At 56.2% G+C, this 24,365-nt stretch overlaps 1 protein-coding gene across 1 annotated transcript; it reads right to left on the bottom strand.

Annotated features, from left to right (window-relative positions):
* Nucleotides 1-1,019: 1,019 nt before the first annotated feature.
* On the bottom strand, nt 1,020-23,546 carry NPTXR (neuronal pentraxin receptor). Its single transcript, XM_032645431.1, has 6 exons — nt 23,436-23,546; nt 22,310-23,212; nt 9,446-9,671; nt 8,367-8,614; nt 5,622-5,801; nt 1,020-5,309 (listed from the first exon to the last, which is right to left on the bottom strand). Exons 1-6 carry the CDS (start codon nt 23,544-23,546, stop codon nt 5,079-5,081), a joined length of 1,899 nt encoding a protein of 632 aa, XP_032501322.1. The 3' UTR covers nt 1,020-5,078.
* Between the last annotated feature and the right edge of the window lie 819 nt (nt 23,547-24,365).

The raw sequence follows: 24,365 nt of genomic DNA, 5'->3' as shown, positions 1-24,365 counted from the left end.
ACAGAGGGAGAGAGGGTGATTGTAAGTAAATCAGTGCAAGAGAGGATAAACAAGGCATACCTGCCTGCAGCTTCATTTTGCTCAGTGGTAAGTAATTAAAAGCAGTATTTTAAAACAAATCTGGATTCATTCTGGAGTAGTATGTGGAAAGAACAGGAGTTTTACCGATGACTTGGTAGACTTGAAATATGGTTTTCCTATTTGAAGTGCTGCTTCCGGCTATACCCCCTGCTCCTTACGGGGTGAATTCCTCTTGTTGGAAGTTTGGGAAACTTGGGAAAAGTCTGAGAAAGCTGTTCTGCTGGTGTGACCCCCCCTGTTACCCCTGACTGGTCCCCTGGCATTTCACAGGGACCATCTAAGGTCCAACTAAGAGCAGTGACAATATTGCTGGAGCAGGAGGGTGGAGGCTGTGCCCCTAAGATGGTGGGCACAGGGAGGGCTGGGGGCTAGATCAAGACCTCTCAGGGATGGGGTGGGTGCCTGGAGGGGTGGGTGAGGGTAGCAGACCCTGTGGCCAAGAGTAAGTCTAGAGGCCACACGAGTCAGAGGAGTTCAGGTAGACTGTGGGGAGGGGATGGGTTGAAATACAACAGGGCCCTCCCTCTCCCCTACCCGATCTCCCCAGGACCCCAAGGGAGGCAACACTCTGGGGTCCAGGCAAGTAACTCAGGCAGATTGGGTCTCAGGGAACAAGTCAGGGACCTGGTTCCCATAACTGGGGCACGAGGTGGGGATGAGGCGTTAGGAATGAGGCCAAAGCCCAGTTATCAGAACTAGGGCACTTTCCATGTGGGACCTGTGTTCTTTACATCCTTCCTGCATAAGTCCTGGGAAAAGTGGTGTGTCTACACCTGGGACCTGGCAGAGCCTGGTTGGGGGGCACAGGTGGGTTTGGGTGAGGCTTTGGGGCCCCAAGGTGGCACCTGTTCTGGCTTTGCCTACTGCTCCGCCCCAAGTAGTAGCCACTTCATTCCCTTCTGGCACCCCCAGGGTAGCCCCACACTTGCAAGAAGAGCCTCAGAGTAAACATGTTTATTTTGAACATTCAAATTTACAGAAACAAAAAAGTAACAAAACCTTGACATATCATACACACATACACACACGCACACGCACGCACGCATGTTGCATCTCATGTCACTTTATGTACAAAATCAGGCAGGAGAAGGAGAGGGGGAGGCAGGTCGCCAGTAGGATGCACTAATTTCACAGTGTCTGACAGCTCGACATGCTCTCTCACTGCTCAGCCTGGGCCCACATGAGCCCCTTCCCCACCCAGCGGGGTCGGGGGTGGTGCTGGGAGGAGGGGTTTAGAGTGGTAGGCAGCTGCGACAAAGAGGGTGAAGAGAGTGAGTCCATCTCTGGGAGAGGTGTCCCTTCTCCAGTTTGCTCAGAGCAAGGGTGCTGGGAAATGTAGAAAAGGAGGGACCGTTTTGGGGGGAGGGGGGACGGGGACTGGGGCCACTGCATCATGGAGAGAGCACTGAATGCAGAGTCCGAAAGCTGGGTTCAGGTCTCCCAGTGTCCCGGCTGGGTGTCCCCAAATGCTGTTCATCTTCCCTGGGCCCTGGCATCCTCACCTGTAAAACGAGGGCTTTAGAGCCCTTCTTGCCCAAATCTGTGGTCCTAGGTCACGCACAATGGTGGCAAGGTGATCTGTCCCCTTGGGATGTTGATTAGGGGCACCTTGTGCCACAAGGTGGGAAAACTGGCAGATGAGAGCTGTGAAGCACCTGGCGCAGGGCTGGGCCCGAAGCAGGGGTCTGAGAAATATCAACTTTCTCCCCTTCGCAGCCTGGGATTCTCAGGAGACGCCCAGCTTCCTCTCCCCTTTCAGCTCTCCTGGAAACTCCAGCTGGTGAGAGAAGGGCACCCCGCACAGGGACATGTTCCCTGAAGGGGCTGAGAACCCTCCCACGGCCTCACCCAAGGGGACCCTGGCCCTGGGGTCAGCCCATCCTGCATCTCTGTTCCTCTTGGTGGGGTGAATGGGGTCAGGAGCAATGGATGACCAAATCCCACTGCACGGACGGTGGTAGTGCCTGCCCCCTCAGGCTGAGGGGTGGGTCCTGGATGTCACCTGCCTTGGTTTGAACTCTGGACTCCGTCACTTGCTGGCTGATTGACATGGGCAGGTTACTCAACCTCACTGGGTCCCAGTTTCTCTACCTGTATAACGGGGCTAAGAACAGTCCTAGCTTAGAACTGTTGTGAGAATAAATGAGTTGATCCCCGTGAGGTGCTCAGCATGACGCCTGACACTTAAAAAGGGCCTAACAGACATGGCTCCAGCCTCGTTTTCAGCCAGGAGTAGCTTGAGGATGCAACTGAGCGCCATTTCTCTTCCCCGTCTTTTTGGCTGTGCCTGGGAGGAGCTGAAGGTCAAATCTGGAGTCCAAACAGCAGGCATTCGGCAAAGGTAAGAAGGATGAATAGTAGATGAAGGAGGGGTGGGGACTTTGGGGCGTTCATCTTTCTGGAATGGAGACGGGGATCCAGGCCACTCACCAACGGCCCAGACTCAGAGCCTACAAGTGTCTCCAGTTTGTTCCTGTTCCCTCTGGAGGGATGACCAGGGTGACTCGGCACAGGTCACACGTCTCATGATCACCATGAGAAAGCATAAAGGATCTGGGATGATGCCTCTGGGTGGGCTCAAGTGATCAAACAAGTTCTTTCACCTCCTTCTCAAGACCCTTTCTTTGCCCCAAGGCCTCCACAAAAGCTGTTCCCTTAAAAACAATAACAGAAACCCAATAAAACCCAGTGTCCCCGAAATCTAAGTTCCGAATTCTGCCGTCACCCCAGCAACAGCGTATGTCATTATGAGACGCTTGACCCCCCCCCCCCCCGCACTGGGGCTGATGTCATTGGCTGTTACCGGGACAACCCAGACCTCGGCAGGTTCTGGCTGAAGTGCACCATCACTCCTTCTAGGCGGAGTTGGGCTGGAGGGGCTGAAAGGTCTTTCTGTGCTCTTGAAATGGAAACGAGGATCTGGGGGCTGGAAGCGACAAGTTTTGGAAAAGCCTCCATGGCCCTGGGACCCACAGTCTGCAGTTCTTGCCTAGTGCCTCAGGCTAAGTGGACGTGGGGAGTGGAGACAGGGACCCAAAAGGGGGGCAAAAAGCCACCAGTGCCCATCTGACTCAGGTAGCCAACAGCTGCCCAGACACCTGGCAGGTGACTGGTAAGGGGGGGGACACCTGTGTTCTCAGGTCTCCATTCCTGCCAGAGTGTCTGGGGATCACACCTCTCCTCCCCTACCTTCTGGGAGTGGGGGGTGGGAATGCCAAGATGTTTGTATGTTTCATAAAGGAAGGTGGGCCAGTGGGCATGCTGGAAAGCATTCTGACCTCTCAAATATCCATTCTCTCAGGTATAGGCTGGACTCAAAAGACTCTCATGGGCAGGAAATAGGGTGTGGGGGAAAGAGCACTGGGTTCTAGTCCTGGCTCTGCTCCATCGTGCTGTGTGATCCTGTGCAAGTCACTTGCCCTCTCTGAGCTCTTCCCCATCTGTACAAGCAAGAGGTCAGACTGGGTGGCTTTTCTCAGCTCTGATATTCTCCTACTCTCTTGGGGGAGCTGGTGGGGACTTAAGGGTAGGAACCAGGAAGCCACCAGCCCTTTGAGACCCTCAGATAGGCAAGGGTGCCAGGCTGGGGGAAACCAGAAGAGCTGATCTTTACAATCTGTGTGTGAGGTTGGTCTGCTTTGACCCTTGCCCTTGCCCCTGACTCTCTGGAACCAGCTTCTGACCCTGACCCAGCCTAGCCAGATCCCATTGGCTGCCCAGTCCCAGGACCTGCCCCTGCTGTGCCCCTCAGTCCTTAGGCAGGTTCTCAGGCTTGTCCCACCCTATCCACCTGAAATCACAGACCGTCTCACTTTTGATCTGGAGAGCTCTCAGAAACGACGGAAGCAAGGGCCTCAGTTCATAAATGAGGAAGGTCAGCCCGGAGAGGGCAGGGACTTACAGACGACCACACAGCAGGTCAGCGGCAGGGCTGACCGGGAACCAAGGGCTCCTCCTCCCTGCACAGCGCTCTACACACTACGCCACGCTTCTCCCTACCCTCTCGGCTCCTCCTTTCCATCCCCCAAAGGCTGCAGGGCCATGCAGAGCGGGTAGGTATTGTGGGTCCCCTGGGGCATGTGCCTCTGTCCCATGCTGTCCCCAGCCCAGGCTGAAGTGGCCCAGGCCCTGTCCTGGCTGCCGAAGGGGAGAGGTGACCATGCCAGTGGGCACAGCTGTGGATGGGCGTAAGGGGTGACTATGGCCCTTTGGCCTCCCAGAATCTTGGTCCCTAACCCTCCAGGCTGGAGCTGGGAAGGGGGTGTCCTGGAAATTGAGGTGGGGCTGGGCCAGGTATGGAACCCACATTCAAACCACTGCACACGAAGAAACAAGGAAAGAGGAGGAAGAGAGGGGTATGGGTCGGGGTGGGGTGGGGGGAGAGGCTCCATCAGGATCCCACTGCCCTTGACAGGCAGCTGGTAGAAAGATAAAGGAGGGCTGAATCTGAGTTGCCCATGGTTCTGTCATTCCCTCTCAGCTGGGGGACAGCTCTCCAGCCTGTTATGGCCCTGAAGGGAAGGGGACAGGCCTGTTGCATGGAGGACAAGGGGGCAGATAACCAGCCGTGCCGCTGAGACAGGGGGCCCGTCCCCCATACACGACCTCATAGGAGGAGCTGTGAGATCAGTGGAATCAGTTGTGCTTGACGGACAGGGTGGAGTGGGAGGTGAGAGACGGCTCCACTCTAATGCCAGCAGCCGTTGGGAGGGAAGAGCCGTGGGCACTGCTACGCACCCACTGCCAGGCCCTGGACTCCCCCCAGGCTTGACCTGTTGATTTGAGCTGCTTGCTCTCATCCGAGTGGGATGAAGGGAAAGCCATCAAGGGCAGGGCGTTCTGGAGGTGTGGGTAGAGGCGGCGGAAACGGGAGGCGTGGCCAGGAATGGGGCAAGAGAGGAGGCCAGTATGTGGGTAGGCTGAGGAAGCAATGTGACTCCGCCCCGGAAGGCCCCCGAATTGGCAGGCAAGGGAGGGGCCCTGGACGAGGTGGCCCCTCATGCCTTGGCCCTGGCCCGTCCCTTGCAGACATCGAAGGCGGCCTTCGTTGCACCCCCAAAGGCCTCCACCAGCTTGTCTTCCCAGGGGATGACGTTGCCCAGCAGCGGCCCCGTACAGTTGGCAATGCCCAGGACCTGGGCAGGTGTCAGGATGTGGTCCCAGAGGTTAAACTGGGCAATGTCACCCACGAAGGCCTGGGTGGCATCAAACCGGCCACCTAGGGTATCCTGGACCAAAAGAGCAGAGAGAAAGAAGAGAGACATGGAGTGAGGGAGCAGGAGAGACAGGCAGGCACTCAGAGACTCAACCCCTGTCCTGGCTGAAGTCCCACCCCCTCCAGGTTCTAGCCCCGCCCCAAGGTTCTAGCCCCTTGGGCGAGTCCCTGCTCTCCCTGGGTCTCACCCAGTCCGCCCATCTGCAGAATGGCTGGGCCAGACTGAGAGCTCACTGCTGTGCTTTCAGGGGCCCTCTGCCTACCCCTCCTCCTCAGGGGCCCTAAGTGGGTGGGATATCTAGCTGCATCCCACCCTGAGCCTTACCTGCTCTTGGCCCAGGATAAGGATCCCATGAGGCCTGACGGGGTGCCAGGCGGCTAGGTTCTCACCAGAGCCCTGCAGCTCTCCATCCTGGTAGGCAGACCACAGGCCATCCCTTGTGGTCCAGGAGAGGCAGATGTGGTGCCAGCCATTGTCCTTCAGGCTCAGGGGCAGCTGGGCCACCTGAAAAGAGGTTCCCGCAGCCCCAGGTCAGAGGTGCCACAAGGCCCAAGGCTGGAGCAGTGGGATGGGGAATGGGGAGACCGGTGTCCCTCCTTCCAGGGACTGACCCAAGGCTTGACCCTCCCCTTCCTCCCAGCTCAGTGTCTGTCTGACCACTCTTTCCTCTCTCCCCACAATATATCAGTATAATCAGGCAGCTTCCCTCAGATCACAAGGGACTACTCAGTGTTGGTTTTCAGTTGTTTCCAGGTGGTTTATTCACTCTCTAACAGGCCTGCAAGGTCATGCAGGGTGGGAGCTGAATCTCACAAGGCTACCTTCCCCTGAATACCACACACAGTGCCTGGCACACAGCTGGGCTCAAGAAGTACTGGCAGTGGTAGAACAAGCCTTAGACTCAGAGGCCGGGCACTGCCAACCAACCCCCTGTGGGATCCTGGGGAGGTTGCCCTTTCCTCCCTGGGCTTTAGTCTCCTCATCCGTAAAGTCAGGGATTTGGGCAAAGGATAGCAAATATGCAGCCACCTCTGCCTCCTTCTCCACCCAAGGCAGACATGGCTAATCAATCATGAGTTCTCACCCTAGGAACCTTCCTCATCACAGTGCTCTCAGAAGCCACCGATGATTGATTAGAGTTGGCCTGTGATATGAAAGGTACTTGCTGCCTCTGGATTTGGGGCTCCCAAAGGGCTCTTTCATCTCCCAAATTCTCTGAGATCACAATTTATTGCAGCATTCTCTGAGGCCTACTTGGTGCCAGGCCTTGTTCTGGACACTGGGGGTATGGATTTGGTCCTGGTCATAAAAAAAGCTCAGTCTGCACAGGAGGGAAGGACTTCAGGGACAATAGTACAAGACAGAGTAACATAGGGGCCATCTGCGAGGTACAGAGGCTGTGAAGGCCCAGAGGGAGAGACGGGTGTGGGAACAGAAGATGTGAAATTTAAACACATCTGGAAGTACAATGGGCTCTGGCAACTCCGCTGCAAGGCAAAGCAAGTGGCGGGGGGCACAGCAGAGGCGAAGGCTTAGAGGCTGGAATAAAATGAGCACTGAGCAGCTTGTGAGGCTGGTGCTCAAAAGGCCCCAGAAGTTCAGGGAACTGGGCCCTGTCCAGGGTGCTGAATTCCTTTCACCAGAACTGAGTGCTAACCGTGGGCAGAGCCAAAAATGGCAGCCAGGGGGTGTATGAAGGGAGCCAGGAGGCAGGATCTAGATGTCATCCAGCTACCCTGGTGGTCTTAGGACCTACTGGGCTACAAGGGAAATTCACTGTCCCCTGGGCCCCTCTCCCTCCGCCTCCTCCAGGACACCCATGAAAGGCACCTCCTGCTAAGCAGGGTTCTGCTGGGCGTCAGCCACTCCTAGCAGCTCTCTGTGGCCGTGGCCTGGTCACAAGTGGGTGCAATGTATGTTGCCTGCATTTTCAGGGAGTCTCAAAAGACCACCGTGCCTGCAAGACCCAAAGCGATGTGGCAGGCCGGGGAAGATATTTTGGGGTAATGGGGTGATAAGATGCTCCCCTTCCTTCCCCCTTGATCACCACGCTCCTGCCACATCACTCCCCCCAGTCCCCCTCCCTTATCCTCCTGAAGCCAGGCTGGGGGAGGGGGGAGGGGGTGGGAGTCCTGGGCATGGGGCAGATGGGTGACCCAAGGGCAGAACAGTGGAGGGATTAAGAGGTGGTCTCTGGAGCCCAAGACCCCAATTCACATCACCCCTTCGCCAGCTATGTGGCCAGGCTGCATTATTTGCCCTCACTGAGCCTCAGCTTTTCCATCTGCAAAATGGGGATAATAGGGTGTCTACCACCTGGTGCAGTTGCGTCAAGGGTGATAATATGGGTAAAGTATTTACTAGCACAGGGCACATTTATCGAAGTTTGTTAAATGCTAGGCTCTGCTCAAAGCCCTTTACATGTATTTAAGCCATTTATTTCTCCCCACAGCCCTGTGAGGTAGAGAGTGTTATTCTTGCTTTACAGATGAGGGAAGTGAGGCATGGAGAGGGTAAGTGACGAGTCTAAGGTCACGAAGTGGGTAAGTGGCAGAACGAGGCCTCACATCCAGCATGCAGCCCAGAGCCTGGCCATGGCAGTATCCTACTCACCACGTAGGGGAGGCGCATGGGGCTGGTTGCAGGGGGGAGGGGGGGCGAGCAATCCACTAGCACTCCCTCCCGCCCTTCCTCCCTCCCTCCCCAGAGAGGTCCTTCGTCCAGAAGAATAAGCAGGGCCCTGGGGGCAGATACTTGCAGCCCTGCTCCCATAGCTGCATCGCTGGGGAAGCCTCTGAATCTCTGTGAGCCTCACATGCCCCTCTGTAAATGGCGCACCACCGCTGACAGCCTCTCTTGGACATGAGCTCCTCTTCGCAGCCCCAGGTCTGGCTTGTCTTGAAATCCCAACACCCAGCCTGGCACACACCAGGCATTTCATGTGTGCTGATTCTGCTGAGCAGGAGAACTGAAAGGGCCCAGCTGTTTGGGGCCCAGCACAGTACAGGTGCTCCTGAAAGGACCCCCCCCACCCCTCCCACTCGGCACCCCCCCCCCGCCCCCGCTCACCTTGTCATTGATCAGCAGCTCCATGGGGTCATGGCCCGCCTCCAGCAGCACAATCTCGTTGGCCTGCCCAGGCACCGAGTAGGAGAAGGGGGTGCCCTGGCCAGTGCCGCCCGACCTGGACCGCAGCCACATGCAGACGCTGAAAGCGTAGAGCTCGGGCAGCGCCTTCCGCACGCGGGCGTACATGTAGTTGTTGCGGATGGGGATGCTGAGCTTGAAGGCGTCTGGGGGACTGTAGGCTGAGGACCCTGAGGGGGTGAGCAAGGTGGACACAGGGGGGGTCAGTGGACACTGATGGGGGGTGGGCAGGGCATACTCCAGAATGAAGGTTACTGGTCCCCTGGTAGCCCCAACTCATCTATAAGCCTCTTAAGGGCGCTCCTCACAAAGTTTAAAAGATGAAAGGTCCCTGAGAGCTCATGAGTCCTAAATCCACATCTTTCAGATGAGGAAAATGAGGCCTGGGGAGAGGAGGTGAGCTTCCAAGGCGACAGAGCAAGCCAGTGACAGCCGTGGAATGAGGAGCTAGGTCCCCTGATGCTCACACCTGTACACTGTCCAATATGTCATGTTTTTCTGACCCCCCCCGGCGGTGCCAGCCCCAGGTGTTAAACAAATGACAAAATTCTGACATTGAAGGTGCTATTGTGGTGGTGGTTAAATGCATGGACTTTGGAGTCAGACCTGGTTTAAGGTCTAGATCCGCTACTTACTGGCTGTGTGACCTTGGGCAAGTCACTTGACCTCTCTGAGCCTTATATTCCTCAGTTGTGAAATGGGGATAATAACACTACCACCCCTGTCTGGTCTGTGAAGATTAAACCAGCCGATGAATCAAGTACTTAGCCCACTCCCAGAATACAATAAGGGCCAGAAAATGCTACCTGTTAACAATAATGATAACGCCCTCTCCCAATTATTCTCTCTTTCTTGTGTTTCACAGCCTCTTCCCCACCATCCCATCTACCTTTAGCCTCTGGAGAGCATGAAAATGCTTTCTGAGTGAATCTGCCACCCTGAGGACCCATCTGAGGACCAAGGCCTCGCCTGCCACGCCCTCTGTGGGGCTCAGGACCCACCGCGCTCCAGTTCCGCTACACGGTCCTGCAGGGTGTCCAGCTCCTTCGCCACCTCCTGCCGCTGCTGCTGGCTGCTGTGACCGAGGGCCACGCGCTCCTTCTCCAGCGCCAGCACCTTGGCCAGCAGCTGCCCCTCCAGCTCGTCCATCTCGGAGTGCAGGGCGGTGGGCACCACGGGCGCAGGGGCTGGGGCCGCTGAGAAGTTCACCCGGGCTGGAAGCTCCTGCTGCTCACGGGGCACAGAAAGGGACCACGAGGTCACTTGGAGGGAGGAAGGAAAGAGACAAAGGGCCCAGAGATGCCCACCATCCCTGCTGAGTGACCCCAGGTGAGCCTCAGCTTCCCCATATGTAAAATGGGATGGCAATACCAGCTCCAGGCAACAAACGTGTACTGGTGTCTAGCAGGCTGCTTCCAGTGCTGATGCGTGATGGGGAGCTGAAAGCAGGCTGGCTTCTGCCCTCAGGACGGCTCAGCATATGGTGGGGTGGGGAGCTGGCAGTAGAGAGCTGTAGTAGTCCCCTGGGGGGTCGAACGTGCAGTTGGGGTTGAGAGCCACTACTGAGTCCTTCATCGTGGGCAGGCTATATCCTGATGGGCCCTGAAGGGGTGGAATGTCTTTGTCTTCACTTAGTCACATGTCAAGCTTCTCTAAGGGGGTGCAAGGCTCTGTGAGAACACTGGGCAGACCCGGGGTGGGGGCACAAATCAGGGGCTTCTGGAATACTGCTCCAGCGCTGCGGCCACTTCAGCTTAGCATGTGGTTAAGATCACAGACTCTGGAGGCATACAGCCCAGGGTTAAAATCCAGCTTGAGAACCAACCTGCTGTGTGGCCTGGGGCAACTGCCTCCATCTCTCTGAACCCCTGGTTCCTCTCATGCAACACGGGACAACGGTACCTATTCAGAAGGGTTGTGGGGATGATTACATGTGGTAAATGCCCATGAACAGAGCCTAGTTACTGCACTTACTGTCTAAGGCAGCGTGTTCCAGGGTGGTCTCTGACACCCCCATCCTGCCCAGGATGAGGACAAAGTGTTTAGAGTCCCCCTTTTTCCTGTCTTAAGACCCCAGCGGGAAGAACTGGGGCAGAAGCCAGGGCACCTCTCCTTTCCCCTCCCTTGCTGGAGGAAGCCCCTTCTGGGGTGGAGGAAAGCAGGTGAGGCCACGAGTCTTGACTCCGGTGGGGGGTGGGGGGCAGCCTCTGGCAGACACATCACAGGAACGTGGGTAGGAAATTAATAATTCAGTGAGCTTCTAGGAGCCAAATTAGACCATCCCTGACCCCTATCTCCCTTTTCTCCTCCTCCACGCTCCCTACTGACAGCCCAATGCTTCCTCACTGCCCAGGGGCCCCGGTGGTTCCCACTCCATCTGCCCTGGGCCCTGACCACAGGCTTAGCCCCAGACCTGAGCTCACTGAATTCTCATGACTCCTTCACCGAGCAAATATTCAGTGAGCACCTGTTATGGGCTCGGCACTGCACCAGGTGCTGAAGAGACAGCCGAGGGCCAAACAGAAAACCAAGAGCACAGCCTAGCATTCCCTGAGTGCCACGTGCCTGCAGGGATGGCCCCACAGCTCAGGGCAAGTGCAGAAGACCCCTCCCAGCTTCACTGGCCCAATCCTGGCCTTGTTGGTCATTTGCTGTGTGACATTGGGCAGTTCCCTTAGCCTCTCTGAGCTCTATGTGATGAGGGGATAAATGTGCCCCCTGCTTCAAAGTGCTGGGGGTGGGGAGGGCAGTGCAGGCAGAGTGGCACTGCCACACTCAGCGCCTGAGAGAAGGGAGCGGCCACCACAGACAGTGACGTGACCTTGCGCTGAGGAGTTGGAGGCACTGACACTTGGTTCCTCCATTCCATCCCAAGAGCGGCGGCAGGTGGGCTAACCTCTCTGGTGTCATTTGTCCTTCTCTATAAAGTGGGGACTTGGAGTGTTTGGCTCGCGGGGCTGTGATCAGGGGAGCCCAAGCCTGGCCCGGCGTGGGCCACTTTATCCCTCACGGTGTCCCATGAGAGAGGACACAGCCACCCACCCATTAAGACGCCTGCTCTGGCCCACCAGGTGGGGAGGCCAGGTGAGGGGGGCGGGGCACGGATGGATAAGCTGCTCGGTACACCCGGCCCCACCCATGTTACACTAATCTTCACTTTCCACTATCCGGGGGGCTCCTTGTACGAATCCTGACTCTGGTGCTGACTAAACACAAAGCCTCAGTCTCCCCTTCTGTAAAACAGGGACAACGGGCCCCACTCTGTCCATCCACAGGACAGATGTAAGGATGGAACAGTGGAAGTAACAGGTCCTCGTGGACTGTAAAAGCAGAATGCACACTGTGAGGCTTGTATACATCAGCTGATGGGGAGCTCGCTACCTCCAGAATCTTCCCTTGACCACAGACAGCTTATGGAGCGATAGGGCCAGCCACCCACTGCATCTGAGGCGACTGGACTTTCGGGAAACCTTGGGCTGAGGCAATTAGCTCATGGATTGCCTTCCACATCGGCACTGGGAGGGCCGGGACTGGGTCTCCTCGGCCCCAGCACCATTCCAGCCTCACTTTCCCTCCTTCCACTGGGCCTAGCTGGGCATGAGGGGCACACCTCTGAAGAACAGTGTACCAGGCCCGCCCTCGGCACGTTCCATGTATTTACTCGTGAATCCTCACAGCCACTTGTTTTGGTTGGTACTCTTAGTGTCCCCATTTCACAGATGGGGAAACCGAGGCAGAAGTCCTTTTGAATTTTCTACAGTGATGGGGCTGGGCAAAGCTGACCCTTCTGGAGCCAAAGCCTTCTCTCTCTAGCAAAGCGTCTTCCTCCCTTGGAGCGAGAAAGACCTGCCAGGAAGGAACAGGACGTCAAGTGCTATTTACACAAATGCTGTTGCGAGGAGACACTGCGCAGGCCGAGGGAGGTGGGCACACAAGCTGTTCTTTTGTCAGAGCCGCCAGCTCTGCAGGAAGGCCAGGGAGGAGGTGGGCTCACTGGATCCTGTGTGGCCCCCTCCCCACCCCAACGTCTGAATCAGAAGAACATGACTCCCCCCACTTTCCCATCTGCTGCGGGCGCGGGCTGTGCCGCGTGGGCTTGGCCCGATGCCAAGTGGGCCCCCAGCACAAGACGATAGGGAGACGATGATGCCATCACCCCACGAGGGTCCTGATGGGGGCTCAGAACCCGCTCCTGTCGTGCTGGGAGTCCAGGGTGGGGTCTGGAGCCAGAGCCCAGCATTCGGGTCCAGCTCAGGTAATGTGCCGGGCTCATTAGCGCTCAGTAACAAGAGGCCAACAGAGGCAGCTGTCCTCCTTGCCACGCACCGCGTGCCAGGCCCTGCACTCCAGAAGCACTGTGCAAACATTCCACAACCCCTCTCGCCAACCTGGGGAAGTAAGGAGGCCCACTTTACAGATGAGAGAGCAGAGGCTCAGAGAGGTGAAGTCATCTGCCTCAGGTCACACCGCTGCGAAGTCGCAGACCCAGGACCCCAGTCCAGCCCCTTCTGATTCCAGAACCTGTTCCCATTCTTCACGCCTACCCTGACAGTTCGTCGGTCTGCCAAATGGGCACGGTGTCGGCTGCACTGCCTGCCTCAAGGGCCAGCAGAAGAGGTTTTAGTGCCGTGAGAAGGCTGGGAGGATACAGCAGGTGGTGTCAGACCGTACCTCGGGGCAGCTTCACAGAGGGGCCTGGATGCGAGGGACCTGCCTATGCAGGGTGGCTCTGAGGCTGGGGGCCGTGGGGAAGACCCTACCACCTTGTCCCCAGTGGGGACAACTCCTTTCCTTGAGGGAGCAGAGGGAAGGTGCTGGATTTCGGGGTCAAGGTCCCACCCTCTGCACAGCTCACCCCTGCCCAGACAGCACAAGGCCCAGCTCCAGGGGCAGCAGGGCAGGGTGGCAAAAGAGCAGGCCCGGCGGCAGCGGTGTGGGTCAGGCCTCCTATCTCCCACATCTGCTCAGCCCCCAAGTCCTGTGTGAGTCTGCCCGGGCTCACACCCAGACTCCACCAGCCCAGTGACCTTGTTATGTAAAGCTTGCATGCCTCGGTTTCCCCATCAGCAAAAAAAGGTACAAAAATAATATCTCATAGCATTGTAGTGAGAGTTAAATAAGTTAATAGATATAATGCCCTTAGAGTTGGCACATGAAGTGCTATGCGTCAGTTATTATTATGGTTATTACTACTTAAACATGTATGTTTAATACTGCTGAAACATCTCTTGAAGGAGCTTCCCCTCCACCCATAAATTTTTTTTTTTTTTTTTTTTTTTTTTTTTTTTTGTGGTACATGGGCCTCTCACTGTTGTGGCCTCTCCCGTTGCGCAGCACAGGCTCCGGACACGCAGGCTCAGCGGCCATGGCTCACGGGCCCAGCCGCTCCGCGGCATGTGGGATCTTCCCGGACCGGGGCACGAACCCGTGTCCCCTGCATCGGCAGGCGGACTCTCAACCACTGCGCCACGTGGGAAGCCCCCATAAATTTTTTTTTAATCATTATATTGAGAAAAAAAGCAAGTTACAGAAGAACAGTTAGATGCCATTCACACAAAGTTGCAAAAATTCAAAACTAGATCACATATATATAAAAGCATGAAGGAATGCATGGAGAGATAAATACAAATTCGGGACAGTGGTGACCCTCTGTCACCTGAGGGAGACGCTGAGGGGCATCAGCTGTTTGCAACTCTTCTGGGTCTTGAGCCTGGGTGGGGACCTGGATGGTAGTCTCTATACCTTTGTATATCTCTGAGGTACTTCCCAATACATTTCTTTTAAAAAACGGGGGAAGATCCAAAAGCAGAGTCTCTGAGTGTGGAATCTAACCCTGAATCTTAACCATAGCCTCACTCGGCTCCTGTGTCCCCCACCCCAGCCCAGGCCACCATCAGGAGGCTTCAACTCTGGCCCTTCTCCACACAGCGTCAGAGGCAGGCACCTAATTGCAAATCCAAGCAGGTTGCTTGAAATCCTTCAAGAGCCCCCTTCTCCCACCAATAAATACCCCGCCCCTCTAATCTCAGCCCTTATGCACCCCCAGAGGCTACACTTCATTCCGACTGAAAGTCCCCAGCTCCCTCTCACCCTAGGGCCTCCGCACATGCTGTTCCTTCTGCCAAGAACACTCTTCCCACCCCCATCCCACCTCCTCTGGCCAATGCCTCCCCACCCTCCAGATGGCAGCTTCCCTGACGACTCAGCTAAGATGCGCCAAAGGGAAAGGGAAAGAGGGTGTCTCTGGAGGAACTGTGAGTCCTCACTCACTCATTAATTCACTCATTCATGCACCCATCTGTCAACATGTGCTGTGGCAACACGATGCCATGGGTACCAGCATGACTCTCAGGTCAGACAGGCCCGTGTCATTCCCAGGCTCCCCACTTACTGGATCTGTGGCCCTGGGCAAGCTGCTCAACTCCTTTGACCCTCGGTTTCCTCAACTGTAAAATGGGGATAATTATAGTATCTACATCTTAGGATATACAAAATGAAAAAATATGTAAAGCCTGGCATATAAAAATGGCTGATAAAGAGTCATAACCATTGTTATTTCCTGCTATTACTAAGAGAACAGGAGAGCACGGTGAGTAGTAACTGTGTGGATGTGGGCCCTGGAGCCAGACTGCCAAGGATTGAAATCCCAGATTTCAAGGTTCTTAACCTCTCTAAGCCTCGGTTCTTAACCAAGGTTCTTACCCCTCTGAGCCTCGGTTTCCTCATCTGTGAAATGGGGAGAGTAACGGTCCCATGGTTCTCATGGGACTAAGTTGTAAGGCCCTTAGAACAGGCTGGCACAGAGGGCGCGCTCAGCCCTGATGCCTCTTACTAACTGCAAGGTGCTGTGGCTCCCTAGGCAAATAAGGCCAGCGCCGGCCACAGCAGTGCTCTCAGCTTGGGGGGAGGCTGTCTGGGAGCTGTGACAGGGACAGCACCGGAAAGAAGCTCTCTGTGGGGCGGCGGGGGCATGGTGAGTCGGAGAAGGCCTCTCAGAGGGGCTGTCCTGCTCCAGCCTTCCTCCCCAGGAGCCGTCCCAGCGGGCTGCTCTGTCTCCATCTAACCCTGGCAGGGAAGGGGCAGGAGAGCAGGTGGCAGAGGCCGGACTGATCTTTGTCCTGGTCCCCACTGCCAATTTGCAGCTGGAATGGAAAGAAGACAAATGGACCTCTGTGTACCAAGGGTGCCATGTCAGGGCAGTCGGTGTGTGGGAGGGGAGGAGGCCGGAGGAAGGGGAGATGGCTCCCAGAGGGTGTGCCCATACACCCTCCTGGGCTCTGAGGCCCCAGAGCAAGTGACTAGGCACCCCAACCCCAGGGCCCTTCTCCTCTCCCTTCAAGTACTCCCCGTCAAGCTGCCACAAAATTCTCTCTCAGGCCCTGCCTGCCCACACACCTTCTGGGCCCTGGCCAAGAATCTGCAGCAGAGGCTGAGGACCCCACCCTCAGCCCATTTTCATAGAAAATCCCGGCTGTCATCTTGGCTCAGTTCTGCCGTGCTGTGTGGCCTTGGGCAAGTCACTCAGCCTCTCTGAGCCTCAGCTTCCCCTGGAGTCAAACGAGGGGTGTGGGGGGGCACCTAAGAGCTTCCGCTTCTGGTTGGCTGCCTCGATCTCTGTCCCGAGTTCAGGAGGGATCACGTGCCCAACTGTTGGGAAATCCAACGGCATTGTCACTGGGGGGAGGGGCGGGGGGGGGACACCAGCCACTGATCTCGGTCTACCTCCCACAGGCAAGGTCTTCACAAAATGGCCAAAACACATGCGAAAAGGTGCTCAACATCATGAGTCATCAGAGAAATACAATTAAAACCACAATGAGTTCACTACACACCCACCAGGACGGGGAGTGTCTTTAAAATGACCGTAGCAAGGTTGACAAGCTTCACAGCAGGTGGGTGTGCAAACACTCACTGCCACTTTGGAAAAGCGTTTGGCAGAAACTCCCAATGCTAAATATATGCCTCTCCTGGGACCCAAGCATCCCACTCCTAGGGATTCATCCAGGAGAAATGAGGACTTCTAGCCAACCAGAGATATCACAAGTACATTCACGGCAGCTTTATCCGTAATAACCCCAAACCAGAAACAACCCAAATGTCCATCCACAGAAGAATAGGTAAATAAATTAAGGCATCTCCACACATTGAAACACTACACAGCACTGAAAAATAACAAACCACAGACACACACACCACGACTGAAGGTCAGACAATGTTGAAAGAGAACGCCAGACACAAAGGGGTGCAGCTTCTCCGAGTCGATCTGAGTGACGTTCAAACACAGAGAAACTGCCCTACAGTGACCGAAACTGGAACAGTGGTACCTCTGGGGAAGTATGGACTTTGGGGTCACAAAGGAGCCTTCTGGGATACCAGAAATGTCCTGACTCATCTGGGTGGTGCTTTCATGGATGTAGCCTTACATAAATTTTCACTGAGCTGTACACTTAAGATTTGTGTCTTTTTAAAGTAAGATATGTGAGCTCTTACATATATTGAATGTAAGATGTACCTTAAAAAAAAAAAAAGGCCCACAGGTAAGTCCCTGTCTTCCGCCCAAGCGGCTCGTGCCAGGCTTGGAACGGCAGGAAGGGTCTCCTTTCCCAGGCGAAGGCCTGCCAGGGATGAGAGGCCTCCAGGGTACAGGATGACAGAGAGAGGGGTTCTCTGGGTGTCCTGCCCACGCTTGCATCTGACAGATGGGGAAACAGGATCAGAGAGAAGAAGGAATTTTCTGAGGTCACGGTGAGCAGGTGCCAGAGCTGGGGTTTTTTAAAACCAAGGTTTCTCGCTAGAATGCAGGTTCCACGCTGGCAGGAGCAGGGGTTAAGGGCTTCTCAGTATGGGTGCCCCACCTAGAGACGGGGGGAGGCCAGCCACAGGGAGAGGGGCCATCGGGGTCTGCAGGTGGCCTAGAGGGCACTAGGTTCCACGTCCTCCAACAAAAGGCCGATGGGCAGAAGCTCTCTCACTGCACTCTGCTGGCCCCTTTTGTGGCCCAAGAGGCAGGGTCAAGGGAACCAGCCCCTGCAGAGCAGAAGCTTCCAGGGTGGGCAGGAATGTAAGAGGAAAGCAAAAGCAACCAACAGACTTTTTAAAAGGCACCAAAAGATTCTATAAGCCACTTTATCTGCAGACTCCGCTGAGGAACTGGCGGTCTGAGAGCGTGTGGCTGGGGAGTCGGGGGGCCACATAAACATGGAATCTCCATACTCCCCACTACAACTCCTAATCAGGAAACATCGGCCCAAGAACTCAGAATTTAGAGCCCAAAGGGCCCAGACCAAACCCAGCCCCTCCTAACCATTTTACAGATTAAAAACATGGGGCCCAGAGAGAGAAAGTGATTAGCCTAAGGTCACAAGCAAGAAGCACTCAACTTTATGCCAGCCAGCCTTCCTATTCCAGTGAATATGTAGAGCTGCAAGGTGCTTAGGGAGCATCTGCCCACTGGTCATTTTACGAAGGGGAAACAGAAGCCGTGGGTGGGGAGGGCGGGAGGTGATTTGTCTGGCTCTGGTTCCTCCAGACTCTACGAGCCTCCATTTCTTTATCCGAAAGGTGGGAATGCATACAGCCTGCTTCATAGGCCTGAACACTGAATAAACTAACATGTACATGGTAAGTGCCTAATAAATGTCACTTGTTGTCATTATTTATTGTTCTCAGCCTCCTGATTATCTTGCCAGCCAGCACGACAAGCCTTTGAGGACTCACTCTCGTTCTATATGCTCTGAGGCAGAAGTGGTCCAGGGCACTATCCAACAAGAGGCACTTCCCTCACCTGTCTTTCTCACTCTCCTGAAGATAGGTGAGGTCTGACCCCTCCAGATGGATCTAGAGCTAATGATGAAAAACAAGGGCTCTGGAACCAAACACTGACAGGGTCAGATCCAGGTTCCAATGCTGTGTGAACTTGGGCCAGTTTCTTAACCTCTCTGAACCTTGGTTTCTTCATCTGTGAAAGGGGGATAGAATAGTACCTTCCTCATGGAGATTTTATCAGGATTAAATGAGATAGCGAGCAGCACATGACACATGGTAAGTGCTCAGGAAGCATGAGCTATAATTGTTATTAAGTCCAGGAGCCTCTGCGACCATCATCAGGGTGTCCCTGTTCTTGGCTTCCACCCCAAGATGAGGGGAGGCAACTAGCTTGCCAGGCAGGATTAAGACTGTGATTTATGTCCAAAAATTGCTGCTTAAATCTATCTCGAAATTTCATTTTACACATAAATTACTGCAAAAACAGAACGCTGTAACATGCATACATGGCTGGCTGCCCCACAAATGGTCCTTTGGAAAAGTGGTTTTTGGCCACAGCCATAAAAGTCAATAGCATCTGACCCAGTAATACCACTCCTGGGAATTCAGCCTAAAGAAATACTTCAACAGACTTAAAAAGAAAAAAACAAACAGCTATTTGCATGAAATCGATCCTGCAATGAGCGTCTAGAAGCAAAAATAATCAGAAACAACCTACATGTCCAGCGACAGGAGACAGTCAAAGGACTGATGGAGGGTGGAGCCTGAGCTGGATCCCAGGATATTACGGCCATCATTAAAATGGTAATTACCAGCAACCCAGCAACTCAGGAACAATGTCTACACTTGGATAAAGGACCAAAAGGGGGGCTGCAAAAACGAATAAAATGGTGGGATTAAATATAATTCCCCCCGAAATCTTTTGACATTTTTTCAATTAACAACAAAAATAACAACAAAGATGAAAACATAGAAGACAAACAATTTCTCCTAAGCCCTCAAATGTGACTCCAGCTTGAGGCCCGTGGAGAGAGGGTGGGCGAGGGGGACCTTTCCTCCCCTTTGGTAGTCAGCCCAGTGGGGTGGGGAAGGGAGTGATGCAGAGAGGTGGGCAGGGGTGTGCTGAGATGTGCAGGGGTGGGGCTAGGAAGGAGACAGAGGGTGAGCAGGGAAGGCCTCTAGGAGGAGGTGTACTCAGAGCAGACTTAAATGATGAGTATGGATATGTTGGGGGTAATTTAGGCGGAAGAAGAAGAAACTGGGAGATGGGCCAGATACAAAACGGCAGCCTGGGGGCAGGCTGAGTTTGCACCACAGGGGAGCCCCACGGGGTGGGCTTAAGGAAGATCCCTGGGGCTGCCTGGAGGAGGAGGGATGGAGGGGTGTGTCTGGGCAGGTGGGAGACCAGCAAGGAGGCTGCTGCGAGGAGCTGTGGAGAGATGAGGCCGACTGAAAGGGGGAGGGGAGGGGAGGAGTCAAGCAGGGCTTCTCAGAGCGCACCTGAGTTCAGGCTGGGACATGATGAAGGTAGGGGGTTGGTGGGACATCCAGAGGGAGGTGCTCAGGAAGCAGCCGGACCTATTGGTCTGAAGCTTGGAGAGAAACCTGGGCTGGAGACGAAGTTGGTTTGGGGCATCACGGTGGAATGGTGTTGGAAAGCCTCAGCGTATGGCTGAGTTCACCCAGGGAAAGTGAGAGGAAGGCCAGGAGGGGCGCACATGTTACAGGAGGAGGACCCAAGAGGGGACAGAGAAGCAGAGAGGGTGGAGGGGCAGGTGACAGGTACCTAGAAGCCAACCGCATGGAGATTTGTCGGCGGGGATGATCAACGGGATCAGATGTTGGAGAGGGGTCCAGCAAGATAAGGACTGAAACATTCCCATTCAATTTATCAACTGTGGTGACGTCACCACGAGCACTTTCAGTGTACCAAAGTGGGAGAGAGGCTAGTGGTGAGAAAGTACACCCTGAAAACCTGGGGCATCCTTCTGAGGCTTCTGGATGAGAAGGCAAGGGAAAAACTAGTCAGTGGCTAAAAGGTGCATGGGGTCCAGCTGAGACCAGTAGTCTGACCCCGAGTCTGTTGGGCTCCAGATCCTGACCCCTGCCAAACACCCCAAAGAGACTGGCTCTGGTGGCTGCCAGGCTCAGAAGGACAGGCAGCCCCTCCACGTCCACTGCACTCAGAAAACAGGAGTGTGTATAGGGAAGCAGGACTCCCCCACCTAGGAGGCTGACCTGGTGCCAAATCCCAGCCACCAGGATACCCCCAACCTCAGCGGGCTAACCGGAAGGGAGCCCACCCTGCCAAATGCACAGGTGCAGGTCCAGGGCAAGCCCAGCCCTGCCAGCCCCAGACGTGGGAGGGACCACGGATGCCATCTGGGTGTGGGGGCAGGGACTAGGGCAGGCAAGGGGAAGTTTATTGAAGACCAGATCTTTTTTTTTTTTAATTAATAAAATCTATTTCTAAAAGGAGGATTTGTTCCCATTTTAAATTTTGGCTATTTAAAAAATTGGTAAGATTAGAGCTTAATGTTAAAAATAGCAATCCAAAAAGATTAACTCACTTAATCCTCCTAACACTCCAATGAGGTAGGTGCTAATACTGTCCCCATTTTACAGGTGAGGAAACTGAGACTTCCCTTCACTGTTGACTTTCCGTGTTTCCCTGATTATTTTCCTGCTCTCAGCTCTCATCCTAGAAATCCCCAGAGCTGGAGTGGGAAAAGGGATGCTGCCAGCAGGTAAGACTCTGGGCTTTCCTCCTGTCTCTGTCACTCACCTTAGGAGGTCTCTAAGCCCCAGGTTTGGGGTTGGCTGTGATAGCTGCCTGGCTGTGCTCTGACACCCTGCAGGGTGGGTGCTGACACCAACACGGACTTTCTGGAGGGCCACTGGGCCATGGGCACGGCCAACCTTCCATACCAGCAGCATTTCCTGTGCTGCTCGGCCAGGGATGTAACTGAGAAAGCCATGGAGAGGGAGAAGTCCCTGTCTTTCCTTCCTTCCAGCCATTCTCTTCCCTTTGACAGCTGCACTCAGTTTCGAAGGAGGTAATAAAGGGGGCAGCTGGTGCTGTGGCCTCTTTCTCCCCCCCCTTCCACCGATCCAGTTTTGTTGCTAACCCCCTTCCCTGCAGTCTGAAGTCATGGATAGCTGGGGGTGGTCAGTGTCTCCAGATGTCTGTCCTACCTAGTGTGTCCAGCTTCCCCTCCAGGTGGCCCCAAATAAGTTCTCACAGGGAGGTAGGGGTCTGGCAGCTTCAAAGGAGAAATGGCTGGCCCAGGATCACAGGACAGCCAAGAGCGGATTCCCCCTGTTGGACCCCTTGTGTCTGATCCTGAGCCTGGGCCAGGAACATCTGAAAAAGGTGAGTGTAGGGGGAGAGACCCAGGTGGGGCCCTATTCTCCACTCAGCCCCCACCCTACAGCTGCCGGCTTCCAGGCATTTTGTCTGGGCTACCACCATCTGAGCTCCTGCTATCAAGCCCGCGGTCCGAGCCCAGGTAGGGGGCTTAGGGGTGGAGGCGGTGAGGGGCACCCACGTTTGGCTTATGAGACACTGTTCCCTGCTCTTCCACAGGAGAGGAGGACCCCAAGTCCCTTGGACAGCGTTCCTATCTTCTGACCATAGGGACTGAGTGTGTGGCTGGTGCTGCTTTGGGGGTGCCTGAAAGAAGGAAATAAAACGGACATTTAACGAGGTCCTAGTCCGTGCGTAGCATTTTCACGCACCTACACTGTCATCAATCCACACTACAGGTGGACACCGTTATACCCATTTTACAGACTCAGAAACTGTGGCTTACAGAGGAAAAAGGATCTGGAGCGAGCCTTTCCCGTGTGCCTCCTGTGCCTTAGTCACAGTGTCAGTCTCCGGCCTGTGTGCGCTACCGGACTCCTCCCTTCTCCCGCTGGGAGGCAGGACCAACCATCCCCTTTGCACAGACGGAAACACGAGGCTCCGAGACTCGCGGGGGCTCCCCAGGGTCCCTCAGCCGGCGGTGGCGGCGGGACCCCGGGACGCTCTCGACTCCCTCGAGCGGCCCCTCCCACCCCCCCGGCCAGGTCCCGACGGCGCGCGGCGCGGCGCTCACCTCGATGCGGTCGATGCGGTCCCGGAGGGCGCGCACGGCGTCCTCCAGCTCGAGGATGAGCGCGGGCGAGTCCCAGGGCCCGTCGGCCATGGTGTCGCGCCGGGGACCGGCGTCCTGGAGGCCGCGCGGCAGGCCGCTCTCGCAGCGGCCCAGCTTGCCGGTGAGCTCGCGGATGGTGTCCTGGTCGGCGCGGATGCGCGCTTCCTGCTGCAGCGCCGTCTGGCGTAGCTGCTCGGCCGTGCTCTGCAGCAGCAGCAGCTCCTCGCGCTCGCTCGGCGCCGTGTCCCCCTGCTCGGCCCCCGACGGGCAGGCAGCCGCCAGAGGCGTGCACAGGAAGCGGCTGAAGAGGGGCACGGGCGGCAGCGGGTGCGCGCTGGCCGCCGGAGCCCCGGGCAGCGCTGGGGGCCCGGCCGAGCCGCCCGCGCCGTGCAGCGCGCTAAGGCTGCGCTGCGGACCCTGGGACGCGGCGGCGCCCGAGGCGGCCGAGGCGTTGTCGGCGCCACCGGGCAGCGCCCGCGCCGGGCTGGCCGCCAGGGGCACGCTGGCGATGATGCAGATGACGGCACCGAGGAACGCCAGCATGCCCGCGGCCAGCAGCACGGCCAGGAACTTCAGCGTGAGGCGGGCGGCGGGGGCACCCGAGGCCCCCGGCAGGCGCGGCGGCGGGGTCGGGGCGCGGGGCCCGGGCGAGTGGGGCCGAGCGGGGCCGGAGCGGGAGCGGGAGGAGCCGGAGCCAAAGCTGTTGCCGCGGCCGCTGCTGCCGCCGCTCTGAGCCCGGGAAGCGCGAGGAGGAGAAGGCGACGGGCGGCGGGGAGGGGAGCTGGCGCGGCGGCCCCGCCCCTCCGGCTCCTCCGGGCCGGCCCAGCCCCGCACCAGTTCCGTGCCGGGCGCCGAGTGAGGGCGCTGCCCGGGACGCGGCGAGAGCCTTATCCGCTGCCGTCACCGCGCAGAGGGCGGCGACCCGGTGGCCGGGCGGCGGGACTCCCGGGCGACCCCCACCCCACCCCACCTGTGCTCTGGCCCCCTCCCGGAACCCATGATGCCGCCTGGCACCTTGCGGGGAGCTTTTCTCCGCGTCGGGCCCTGTGCTGAGGGAGCCAGGAGCTTGCTTACAATTAAGCCTCACCGTGGACACACTCACGGTACAAATGGGGAAACTGAGGCCCACAGGGGTCAGGTCGCTGTCCAAGATCACGCGGCTAGTATGCGCTGGAGCAGCATTTGAGCTCGGGAGCATCTGACTGGACCCAGACTATGGAATGGAGCTGGGGTGGGCGTGGGGAGAACAAGGAAAGAGGCCAGTGCTGGGGGCAGGGGACTGGAGATTTTGATCCAACCTCTCGTTATACTATGGCCACCTGCCTGTCATTTCCCACCCCCAACTCCCTGAAGCAGCAGAGGTCACTCCCCTTCAAAAAAAAAGAAAAGGGCTTCCCTGGTGGCGCAGTGGTTGAGAGTCTGCCTGCCGATGCAGGGTACACGGGTTCGTGCCCCGGTCCGGGAAGATCCCACATGCCGCGGAGCGGCTGGGCCCGTGAGCCATGGCCGCTGAGCCTGCGCGTCCAGAGCCCGTGCTCTGCACCGGGAGAGGCCACAACAGTGAGAGGCCCGCGTACCGCAAAAAAAAAAAAAAAAAAAAAAAAAAAAGAAAGAAAAGAAAAATCTTCCTGTGATTTCAGAGGGCAGCAGAAGTTCCCTCCTCTGAATCTTTGGGAGCACAGAACATCGAGGGTTCCAGAGAAGAACTCTCTCCCCACTGCAGACATTAGCATGGCAAGACCCTGGTGGGCATGTGGATCAGGCACTGGCAGGAACAAGCTGGCGTGGGAGAGGGCTCTGGTGTGGGGGTGATGCAGGAGGCTTTTACTTTCTCCTGTCAAAAAAGTCTATATATATTTTGTTGCAAATTAAAAATGTTTAGAAAAATTCTACCATCCTTCACAGTCCATCTCCATCTCCAATTTTCCACAAGGTATCTCCTGACCAGCATGGGTTCCCAGAGCTGGAAGGGTGTTCGCAAGGCTGGGATAGAGGAGAGGGGCTATGGCTCGAGCGC

Source organism: Phocoena sinus, chromosome 10 (assembly GCF_008692025.1).
Source record: "Phocoena sinus isolate mPhoSin1 chromosome 10, mPhoSin1.pri, whole genome shotgun sequence".
Classification (NCBI taxonomy): Eukaryota; Metazoa; Chordata; class Mammalia; order Artiodactyla; family Phocoenidae; genus Phocoena; species Phocoena sinus.
The sequence above is the reverse complement of the archived record's forward strand: the minus strand, read 5'-3'. Positions and strand labels throughout refer to the sequence as shown.